At 38.2% G+C, this 12,354-nt stretch overlaps 1 protein-coding gene across 1 annotated transcript in view; it reads left to right on the top strand.

Annotated features, from left to right (window-relative positions):
* The window catches only part of CDH17 (cadherin 17), a 64,536-nt gene extending 53,672 nt beyond the window's left edge, over positions 1–10,864 (top strand). The window contains exons 15-18 of the mRNA XM_025871489.2: positions 2,423–2,662; positions 7,408–7,524; positions 7,661–7,774; positions 9,948–10,864. Coding sequence (XP_025727274.1) covers positions 2,423–2,662; positions 7,408–7,524; positions 7,661–7,774; positions 9,948–10,048 — 572 coding nt within the window. The 3' untranslated portion in view covers positions 10,049–10,864. The remainder of the gene's footprint in view (positions 1–2,422; positions 2,663–7,407; positions 7,525–7,660; positions 7,775–9,947) is intronic.
* The last annotated feature ends 1,490 nt before the right edge of the window (positions 10,865–12,354 follow it).

Genomic DNA, 12,354 nt, shown 5'->3' with positions numbered 1-12,354 from the left:
TACTGGCCCAAAAACAGACACGTAGATCAATGGAACAGAATAGAGAACCCAGAAATGGACCTTCAACTGTATGGTCAACTAATCTTCAACAAAGCAGGAAAGAATATCCAGTGTGAAAAAGACAGTGTCTTCAACAAATGGTGCTGGGAAAACTGGACAGCCACATGCAGAAGAATGAAACTGGACCACTTTCTTACATCATACACAAAAACAAATTCAAAAGGGATGGAAGACCTAAATGTGAGACAGGAAACCATCAAAATCCTAGAGGAGAACACAGGCAGCAACCTCTTTGACATCGGCCGCAGCAACTTCTTACTAGACACGTCTTTGGAGGCAAGGGAAAGAAAAGCAAAAGAGAACTACTGGGACTTCATCAAGATAAAAAGCTTCTGCACTATAGCAGCAATGTCCACAATAGCCAAACTGTGGAAAGAGCCAAGATGTCCATCGATAGATGAATGGATAAAGAAGATGTGGTGTATATACACAATGGAATATTATGCAGCCATCAAAAGGAATGAGATCTTGCCATTTGCAATGACGTGGATGGAACTGGAGGGTGTTATGCTGAGTGAAATAAGTCAATCAAAGAAAGACATGTATCATATGACCTCACTGATATGAGGAATTCTTAATCTCAGGAAACAAACTGAGGGTTGCTGGAGTGGTGGGGGGTGGGAGGGATGGGGTGGCTGGGTGATAGACATTGGGGAGGGTATGTGCTATGGTGAGCGCTGTGAATTGTGCAAGACTGTTGAATCACAGATCTGTACTTCTGAAACAATGCAATATATGTTAAGAAAAAAAAAAGAAGAAGAAGATAGCAGGAGGGGAAGAATGAAGGGGAGTAAGTCGGAGGGGGAGACGAACCATGAGAGACGATGGACTCTGAAAAACAAACTGAGGGTTCTAGAGGGGAGGGGGGTGGGGGGTTGGGTTAGCCTGGTGATGGGTATTAAAGAGGGCACGTTCTGTGTGGAGCACTGGGTGTTATGCACAAACAATGAATCATGGAACACTACATCAAAAACTAATGATGTAATGTATGGTGATTAACATAACAATAAAAAATTAAAAAAAAAGCTTCTGCGCATTGAAGGAAACAACAAAACTAAAAGGCAACCTACAGAGTGGGTGGAGATATTCGTAAATGACATATTGGATAAAGGGCTAGTATCCAGAATCTATAAAGAACTCATCAAAATCAATTGCAATTGCACTACTAGGTATTTATCCAAAGGATACACAAGTGCTGATTCAAAGGGACACATGGACCCAAATAATAAATAATCCAGTCATGAAATAGGCAGAAGACATGAACAGACATTCTTCCAAAGAAGACACACAAATGACTAACAGACACCTGAAAAGACGCTCCACATCACTCGGCATCAGGGAAATACAAATCAAAACCACAACGCGATACCACCTCACACCTATCAGAATGGCTAAAATGAACAACTCAGAAAACAACAGGTATTGGTGAGGATGCGGAGAAAAGGGAGCCTTTTTGCACTGTTGGTGGGGATGCAAACTGGTGAAGCCACTCTGGAAAACAGTATGGAGGGTCCTCAAAAAGTTAGAAATAGAACTTCCCTATGACCTAGCAATTGCACTACTAGGTGTTTATCCAAAGGATATACAAGTACTGATTCAAAGGGGCACCTGCACCCTGATGTTTATAGCAGCAGTGTCCACAATAGCCAAATTATGGAAAGAACCAAGATGTCCATCAACAGATGAATGGATAAAGAAGATGTGGTATACATATATACAACGGAATATCACTCAGCCATCAAAAAGAATGAATTCGTGCCATTTGCAACGACATGGATGAAACTAGAGGGTATTATGCTAAGTGAAATACGTTAGTCAAAGACATGTATCATATGACTTTCCTCATATGTGGAATTTAAGAAACAAAGCAGATGAACATAGGGGAAGGGAAGGAAAAGCAAAATAAGTTAAAACAGAGAGGGAAGCAAACCATAAAAGACTCTTAACTATAGGAAACAAACTGGGGGTTGCTGGAAGGGAGGTGGGGGGGATGGGCTAAATGGGTGACAGGCGTTAAAGAGAGCACTAGTTGGGATAAGCACTGGGTGTTGAATGTAACTGATGAACCACTAAATTCTACTCCTGAAATCAATACTACACTATCTGTTAACTAACTTGAATTTAAATAAAAAAAATTAGCACATAAATCTTGGTTATTATTATTATCACTGAGACTTTTTAACCAGGAAATGAAACCAGGTCTGATTCTAAAATCTTGCTATCTTTCTACTACCTCAGTATACCCAACTGCTTGAACTGTGTGTGTGTGTATTTTTTTTTTTTTAAGAAAAAGAAGTATCTTTTTCCCATTAAGAGGAAAATGAGAGAGCTGATACCATGTGTCAATCCCTCACTGCCTTAGGTGGCTCCTCCCTGAGCTCCGTAGCCAGTTTCCACCTGACCCTCTTGGATGTGAACGACAACCCCCCCCGGCTAGCCAAGGACAACTCAGGCTTGTTTCTGTGCCATCCCCTCCAAACAACCGGAAGTGTCGTTTTCGAGGCCACTGATGATGACCAGCAGTCATTTCGGGGTCCACAGTTTGAATTTTCTCTTGGCAGTGAAATCTTACAAAAGAACTGGCAAGTTTCCAAAATCAATGGTAAGTTGTCAAAAGTACATCGAACAAGCACTGATCAATGATTAAAATTAGTTTTTATTTGCCTTTCTTCCATGCTGCAGGTACATACTGTGAAAGAAAACTTGTAGAGAGGAGCTCTTCAGAGGGAAGAAAGCCCTGGGCTTTGGAAGGAGGAAAGATTAACACACAGCATCCCCCTTAGTGTACATTGGACAACTGGATAATTGAACAATTTGAACAGCATTTACAAAATTTCCAATGGCAGCTGAGAAACAGATTTCGTAACGGTTCTTAAAAACAGCTTCATTGAAATAACAACTGTCATCCAATAAACAGCACATATTTAAAGTGTATAATTTCATAAAAATTGATAAATGTAGATATCATTGAAGCCATCAGCACAATAAGAACAAGAACACTTTCACCACCCCCCAAGATTTTTCATGCTTCAGTTGCAAATCTCATTTTCCACCCCGCCCTTCCCATCCTCCACCCCCCATCCTCAGGTAACCACTGATCTGCTTTCTGTCACTATAGATTAGTTTGCATTTTCAAGAATTTTATCTAGATACAGTAATACAGTATGTATTCTTTTTTGTCTGGCTATTTTCACCTAGCATCAAGTAAAGCTGCTATAAGCATTTGTGAACAAGAATTTTGTAGGAGCATACGTTTTCATTTTTCTTGGTTGAATCTCTAGCAGTAGAATGGTTGGGCCATATGGTAGTTGCATGGTTAAATTTTTAAGAAAATGGCAAATTGTTTTCCAGTTTCTAACATTTTCCATTCCCATGGGCACATGAGGAGTCTAGTTGCTCAACGTTCTCCCCAACACTTGCTATGTACAGTCTTTTTGATTTTGGGCATTCTAGTGAGAGTGCAGTAACATTTCATTTTGGTTTTAATTTATGTTTCCCTAAAGACTAATGGTGTTGAGTATCTTTCTGTGTGCTTATTTGCCACCCATGTATCTTCACTGGCGAAGCGTCTGGTCAAATTTTGTGCCCATTTGAAAAATTTGGCTGTTTGGTTTCCATTGTTGACTCCTAGCATTCTTTCTATAGCCAAGGTACAAACTCTTTGTCAGATAATATGTTTTTGGTTTTTTTTTTAAGATTTTATTTATTTTATTTCAGAAAGAGAGAGTGAGGGGGAGGGGGGGGGAGAGTGGGAGAGGGAGAAGCAGGCTCCCAGCTGAACAGGAAGCCTGATGCGGGACTCGATCCCAGGACCCAAGGATCATGACCTGAGCCAAAGGCAGACACTTAAGGACTGAGCCCCCAGGGACAGCTGTCCCTGTCAGATAAAATGTTAACAGATACTTCCTCAAGGACATGGCTTGCATTTTCATTTTGTAACAGCACCTTTTGAAGAACAAATTTAAAATTTTTTATGGTATCTGATTTATTGATTTTTAAATGTTATGTAATTTGTGACTTTTTTGGTGTAATATTTAAGAAATTTTTGCCAAATCCAAGGTTACTAAAATTTTCTAATTTTTTTCCCCCTAAAGGTTTTATAGTGTCGGCTTTTACATTTAGCTCCATGGTCTGTTTCAAGTTAATTTTTTTTAAAAAAAATTTATTTATTTATTGTTTTTAGAGAGAGAGAGAGAGAAAACTCGGAGGGGGGAGGGGCAGAGGGAGAGAGAGAGAGAATCTCAAGCAGACTCCTCACTGAGCATGGAGCCCGCCATGGGGCTGGATCTCATGACCCTGAGATCATGACCTAAGCCGAAATCAATAGTCAGATGTTTAACTGACTGAGCCACCCCAGCGCCCTTCAAGTGAATTTTTGTATGTGGCATGTAGTTAAGGTCAAGTTTCATTGTATTTAATAGGACTATTTAATTGTTCTGATATTATTTATTGAAAATATCCTTTTCACATTGAATTGTCTTGGCAGCTTTGTCAAAGATCAAGTGACCACATGTATATGGATCCATTTCTGGACTTTTCTGTTTCACTGATCTCTTTGCCTACCTTTATACCAATATTACACTATTTTGATGACTGTTACACTATAATAAAACTTGAAATCAGATAGTGTAATTTTTCCAACTGTGTTCTTTACAAGATTTTTTCATCTATTCTAGGTCTTTTGCATTCCATATAAATTTTAGAATTTTGCTTGCCCATTTCTATCAAAAAAGCCTATGGAAATTGTGATTTGGGATCATGTGAATCTGTAGCTGAATTTGGGGGAGAATTGACATCTTAACAAAACTGAATCTTCTAACCCAAGGACATGATATACATCTCCATTTACTTAGGTCTTCCTTAATTTCTCTGAGCAAAGTGTTTTAATTTTCAGTGTATAGTTCTTGCAAAATTTCCCCTAAGCATCTCAGATTTTTGATGCTATCTTAAATGGCATTTAAAATTTTAATTTTTAAGTAATTCCAGGATATGGGAATATAATAATGATTTTTGTGTTTTGATCTTATATCCTACGACGCTGCTGACCTCACTTTGCTGTGCTCTCTCTCTTCCTTTTTTTATGACTCCGTAGATTTTCTACGTGGGCAATCCTGTTGTCTGCGAATAGTAACATTTTAATTTCATTTCCAAACTGGATGCCTTTTATTTCTTTATCTTGTTTTATTACTGGCTAAAACTATCAGTAGAATGTTGAATGAAAGTAGTGAGAGTAGAAATAACCTGGCTTGTACCCAATATGCGGAGAAAGCATTCAGTCTTTGACCATTAAGTATGAAGTTTGCTGTAGTTTTTTGTCCATGCTCTTTATTAGATTGAAGAATTTATCTCCTATTGCTAACTTGCAGAGAGGGTTTTCTTTCTTTCTTTTTTTAAACTGGGAATGGATGCTAAAATTTTCATATACCTCTTTTGCATCTATTGAGTTGATTGTATTGTTGATTTTTTTTTTTTTTTTTTTTGGTCTGTTGATTGCTGAATTATATCAATCAACTTTTGGATCTTAAACCAGTCCCTTCTTGGTATAATGCCTAGTCAGTGGTGAAATATTAGCATTTTTATATATTGTTAGATTTGATTTGCTAAAATTTTAAGGATTTCTCTATCTGTATTCTTGAGGAATATTGGTCTATATTTTTCTTTCCTTGTAATGTCTTTGTCTGGTTTTGGTATCAGAGTAATGCTGGCCTCATAGAATGAGTTAGGAAGTATTCTACTTCTTCAATTATCTGAAAGAGTTTATGTAAAATTGTTTTTTATTTCTCTCTTAAAGTTTTGTAGAATTCACCAGTAAAGCCATCTGGACCCAGAGCTGTCTTTATAGGAAGTTTTAATTAAAAATTCAATTCCAGGGCGCTTCAGTGGCTCAGTCGTTAAGTGTCTGCCTTCGGCTCAGGTCATGACCTGGGATCAAGCCCCGCATCGGGCTCCCTGCTCAGCCAGGAGCCTGATTCTCCCTCTCCCACTCCCCCTGCTTATATTCCCTCTCTCGCTGTCTCTGTCAAATAAATAAAATCTTTAAAAAAATAAAAATTCAATTTCTTTAATAGATACAGGGCTATTTAAATTATAGATCTCTTGTTGGTTGAACTTGTTAGTTTGTATCTTTTAAATAATTTATCTATTTCATTTGATTTGTCTAATTTATTGGCACAAAGTTATTTGCCATATTATTTTATTATTCTTTTAATATCTACAGAATATGTAGTGATATCATCACCTCATTCTGATATTGGAAAATTGTCTCTTTTTTCCAAATCAGTCTGGCTAGAGGTTATTAATTTTATTGATATTCTCAAAGAACCAGCTTTTGATTTCATAGGTTTTTCTCTATTTTTTGTTTTGTATTTCAGTGTTCAGATCTTTATTATTTCCTTCATTCTTCTTATGTTGTATTTAATTTGTTGTTCTTGTTCCATTTTTATTAAGTGGAAGCTGCGGCAATTAATTTAGAAATTTTTGCTTTGTTAACATGGACATTTGGTGCAATAAATTTATCTCTTAGTGTCATGTTAGCTGTGTTCCACAAAGTTTGATATATTGTGTTTTCATCTTCATTCAGTTCAAAAATACTTTCTAATTTCCTTTTACATTTCTTCTGTGACTCATGGGTTATTTAGAAGTGTGTTATGTAGTTTTCAAATATATGGGGATTTCCCACGTCTTTCTGATTATTGATTGCTAACTTAATTTCATAGTGACCAGAGAACATTTGACTGGAATACTTTTAAATTTATTGGGATTTTGTCTCTCAGTACTTTAAAGATATTTTTTTACTGTGTTTTGGATTGCATTGCTCTTCTTTGTTCCCTTAAATGTATCTTTTTTTCTTCGGATGCTTTAAAGATTTTCTTTTCCACTAGTTTTAAGCAATTTGATTATTACATTACGTGTAGTTTTGTTTGTTTTTCTTTTTCCTGGGATTTATTAATCTTCTTGGATCTGAGGATTTAGACTTGTCATCAAATTTGGAAAAACAATTGGCAATTATTTCTTCAAATATTTTTTCTCTTTCTAATTCAGTGTTTAATTCAGTTTAACTTTATAAAAAAACATGGCGATAGGGAATAATGATAACCAGCTATATTCAGTAGTATTCATTCTACAGAGAAATCATGATCGAGAAATCACAGGATGCTTTGGCATCCTGTTTGACATTCTGAAAAGTACACGTAGAGTAGTAATACTTTGAGTAGTTTAACTCATACTTACATTGAATCTTTTCCCGGTCAACCTTAGTGTGTACTGCAAAGATGAGCTTTATTCCGGTTGATACATAGTTCTGAGCTTGTGTTTTCATGTCATTCATTTTTTTCTCTGTTCTGACAGGAACTCATGCCAAACTTTCCACCAGGCACACGAACTTTGAGGAGAGAGTTTACAACGTCCCAATCCACATCAATGATGGTGGTCGGCCACCTTTGATAGGAATAGTCTCTTTACCGGGTAGGTGTTATCCCACAGGCAACTTGGGATAATGTCTATCACCATGGGTAGTTTGAGAGAATTTTTGTCTTTGATAAGGAATTCTGTAGCTGTTTACTTGAAAATGTATTTTACTGAATACTGCTCTGCTTTTCAGTTACTTTCTGCAAGTGTGTGGAAGGAAGCTGTTTCCGGCCAGCAGGTCACCAGCCTGGAATGCCCACCGTGGGCATGGCAGTTGGTATACTCCTGACCACCCTTTTGGTTATTGGTGAGTATAATTTCTCAGATTCAAGGGTTCCTGCTCTGGGCCTTTGAAACCCTTAGCTCAGGGTCTCTCTTCAGGGCTGGTCTGATAGCTGCTCACTGGCAATCTATGCAATAGCCAGGAACACAAATCAGTAGCAAACTATGAGACTTTCCCAGTTGAGGGCTGCAGCCTTTGTACAACCCTTTACTTATCATTGCCTTGTTGGTTAGTTTGGGAAATATAACACAAGAGGCTTTAAAGCATAAATTGTTATATTTTGGGCCTCGTTACCGAGGTTTTGTGATGAAGGAGAAAGAAATGCAGCAGATGTGCCCCTGCTCTGTGCCAGGCACTGGGCTCGATATGGGGGATACAGTGATGGGCAAGACATACCAGATCCTACATTTACAGAGCTCACAGTCTAGTCTACCGTTGTTGGAACAGGTAGAATCTGCCTTCCAGTGGAGATGCTCACATACCTGAAATGTTGCATATTTTCATGACTGTAGACTCCGATTCTTTATTACCCCAGAACAATTCTAGCTTATCACAGGCCTCACTCTGCCTCGGCCCCTGGCCAAGCTAGTCAGCAGAGTCCCCATTTCTAGCCATCTTCTTTCTTGTGAAAAGCTCAGTGCTTACTGTGGTAATCGTCCTCTTTCAACTGTTTTCCTCACCATAAGTTAAATATTAGAGATAGATCCTTCATCAAGTCATATCCACTTGACTGAAGGGGTTTACACCATTTCACATCCTTTCTCTTTTAAAAGGAGGGCTGGGATTCTTCTAAGCATTCTTCCTTGTTCTCTTGGCATCTGGTCTTCTCAGCCATGACCCAACCGTCACTTTGGACTCTGATTCACAGGTCTAAAAGGGATCTCATTTCCTTATACCATTCCATTCAAATTTCTCATTGTCATGACAGGAAAGGACCTTTGTGATGTAGCCACAATCCATCCTGACATGTACGTGGGGGTCATCTTTTATCCCCGACCACAGGCTGGTACACACCTTTCATACTAATTGAGCTGGCTTTTTGAGTTTTCACTCACTCACTAAGCTCCCTTCTGCCTTCTAGGCCTTTTCTTACTCTGTCTGCCCTCCCATCTTAAAAGGATTTTTGAGCTTATGCACCAAATAGTTTTCTCCCATGACAATTTAATCCCATAATTTTTGCCACGCATTAAAGATTGGATGAGTTTGGGGATATCTAAAGATAGAAGTAATAGTATCTTACAGTTTCATATCCTTACTTTTTTCAAAATAGGGTTGGGATACGTGTAAGATTCTTTTTTTTTATTTTTTAAAAGATTTTATTTGTTCATTTGAGAGAGAAAGCAAGAGAGAGACAGAGAGAGAGAGAGCACAAACATGGGGAGGGGCAGAAGGAGACTCCCTGCTGAGTGGGGCTTGATCCCAAGACCTGGAGATCATGACCTGAGCCAAAGACAGATGCTTAACCGACTGAGCCACCCAGGCGCCCCTTAGTGCAAGATTCTTAATCAGTCTCAGCATCCAGTCTGTTCTGCCATGATTCCTCCTGTAAATTTACTGCCAGGTTAATTTCCTTCAAACAACTCGCCTTTTCCATATTGGTGTCTGGTTTATAGTACACGGTTAGTGCTAAAATGCACAATGTAATTTTGTAGGAGTTCAGAGATAAGAGAAACCAGAAAGGTTAGGGAGCCTACTAGAGCTGGAGCCATGAGGAAAGCACCAAAGAAAATGTGGTATCTGGTGTGGACACTCCTAAGCTTTAGGTAGGTGAACAGGTCAGAGAACAGCTTTCTGGTTGTTCTGATTGGACTATTTCCTCTAAAGAAGAGGAAGGACTGGAATAGACATTTATTGAATATGTCCAAAGATCAGGGACTCTATCAGATGCTCATACACTTCATCTTCAGCATGCGTTAGACCCTATATTCCTTGGTAAAGACCCAGTGATAGCCACCAGCTTAGATATGATTTGGGAGTTGATACATACTTACTGACAACAAGATAAATGATAAGCTTACGAATCCAAGTAAGCCAATGCCTAGAATCCCTTATTCACCAGGACAACAAAACTTTGTTGAACCACAAAAAGAAATGAAGTCACATGAGTCATTTTTTCCTATCAGAGTACTACTTTATAAACGAATGTGATAGTACATTTTAAGATTCCATCCCTTTGACCCTGCGTTTTCTCTTTTAGGTATAATTTTAGCAGTTGTGTTTATCCGAATAAAGAAGAATGAAGGCAAAGATAATGTCGGAAGTGCTCAGGCATCTGAAGCCCAACCTCTGAAAAACTGAATTTGAAAAGGAATGCTTGAGTTTATGTACTGAGTGCTATTTCAGTAACACAGCCACTTAATCCCATAATTTTACTTTTTTATCCAGCATGTGCACTATAATTTTTTACAGATATACCCTCTTGCCCTTTAATATTTTATTACTCTGTGATATTTTGTGTGCTATAGACATTAGAGACATTTCCCATTCTCCCATGACACTTTCCCCTCTGCAAAAGCTTTAGCTATTTATCCAAAACAAAAAATGTATGTGTTTTTTCCCTTTAGGGAAAGATGGACTGATGAAATATTCTGTTCATTTTCTCCTTATCAAGATTTATCAGTCATCCACCACAGAACTTCCTGGATTCCATTTATACTTTCTCTAATTCCATCCTGTGTCTCCTTCCTCATGTCTCAGTTGGTATTGCACTAATTTTTAAAACATTCGTTGGAGAAAAGAACAAAGTTAAGTCTCAGGAAAAAAATAAAATGGAAGCCTTGTCCCCTGGTGTGAATAGAAACTATTTTGTGTTATTAGCCTTCTTTAACTCACTGTGGCTCATATTGCTCTTCGTTTAAGATTCTTCCACTTGGATATGGCACAAGTCTACCACAGGCCACACAGGCCCACTTCCATAAATTTTGGTGCAGAAACCAACCACTGACCAGATTTACTTACTACCTACCATCCTTATGTTCTGCACACGTTTTCCTTATGTGTATGTTAATAAAGTTTTGGTTGCTGTATATTTAACTGTGAAAGAAAATAAGAATACATGGAAGAAGTAGTGACAAAAATCAAGAATAAATGTTGACTGTGGTTTTGTTTCTTGGGCTCTTTGGCTCTGCTTCCTGGTTCTTTGCATTTGTTGAGGGAATATCTGGTAAACAATGATTACTTAACCTTGATCAGAATTGTCTCCCATGTAGAGTTAGTCTGTAAGGAGGAGTCTACAATAAAATAAAAGTTCACTGCTTTCAGGACCATAGGTTGGGTTCAAGACAGATATTTTGAATAAGAAAACCTTAGATATTTGAAGAATTTTTAGGTCTGGAACTATTATTGTCTGGCTCATGCTTTGAACCTTGAAAACATTCAACATTACAAAGCCTCTCAGAGTTTTCAAGAGTTTTCTGGAAAAGAACTTGTATCCAAAAAGGTGCTCTTACAATGGTAGCTGAAGCAGGCCATGAAGTTCTATTTTTCATAAATAATCCTTTTTGTGGACTTATATTTTTTAATAGGCAAAAAATTAAAGCAAAAGAAAATATCCAAACTCTAAGACCTCAGTATTGCTTTCTTGTGTAATATCTTGTGCTTCAGACTCTTTTACCTGTTTTTTCACATGAGGCTCATTGAAAATCTCATAATGGGTAAGGTTCCCCCTTGTCTCACTGTACATTAAAAGACAAAATAAAAAAAAATCCCCCCCAAAAAACCCAAAAATCCAAGAGCACCAAAAACAAATTTACTTCACAAGTTATACCCCAACCCAAAGAATAGTCTAAATTTCTCAGTAAATTCAATAGGTATTTTACTTGTGTGTTCTTGTTTTTAAAGATTTATTTTATTTTATTTATTTATTTAAAAGATTTTATTTATTTATTTATTTATTTATTTGAGAGAGAGAGAGAGAGAGCGAGAACACAAACAGAGGGGAGGAACAGAAGGAGGGGGAGAAGCAGACACCCTGCTGAGCAGGGAGCCCGATGTGGGGCTTGATCCCAGGACCCCGAGATCATGACCTGAGCCGAAGGCAGACACCCAACTGACTGAGCCACCCAGGTGCCCCAAGATTTTTTTATTTGAGAGAGAGAAAGAGAGTGAACATACGGGCAAGCAGGAGAGGGGTATGGGGAGAGGGAGAGAGAGAAAATCCCAAGCAGACTCCCTGCTGAGCATGGAACTTGACACGGGGCTCGATCTTAGGACCCTGAGATCATGACCTGAGCCAAAACCAAGAGTTGGACACCCAACTGACTGAGCCACTCCAGTGCCCCTACTTGTGTGTTTTTGACCAAGAGTGGCTATGATGTGACATTTATGTCACGGAAAAATGCAGCATTGCATTATTTTCAAGAAATACTATTATCATTATTGAAAAGACCAAAGTAGTCCAAGGCAAGTCTGCTGAGGTAGGTTCTGGGGTCTACCCTTCTTCAATTCAGTGTTATTCTCTCTGGACCAATTTGTACCACCTAATAAAAGGTTGATCACACAGAACCTTCTCATCTAAAATCTTTGGGGTGATTAGTATTCATATTTTTCTTGCTCTTTTTTTTTTTTTAACCCAGGCTGGGCCCTTTCTCTCAATCATCTCTTCC

Source organism: Callorhinus ursinus, unplaced genomic scaffold (assembly GCF_003265705.2).
Source record: "Callorhinus ursinus isolate GAN/ISIS: 27379988/994484 unplaced genomic scaffold, GSC_fseal_2.0 scaffold5, whole genome shotgun sequence".
Lineage (NCBI taxonomy): Eukaryota > Metazoa > Chordata > Mammalia > Carnivora > Otariidae > Callorhinus > Callorhinus ursinus.
The sequence above is the reverse complement of the archived record's forward strand: the minus strand, read 5'-3'. Positions and strand labels throughout refer to the sequence as shown.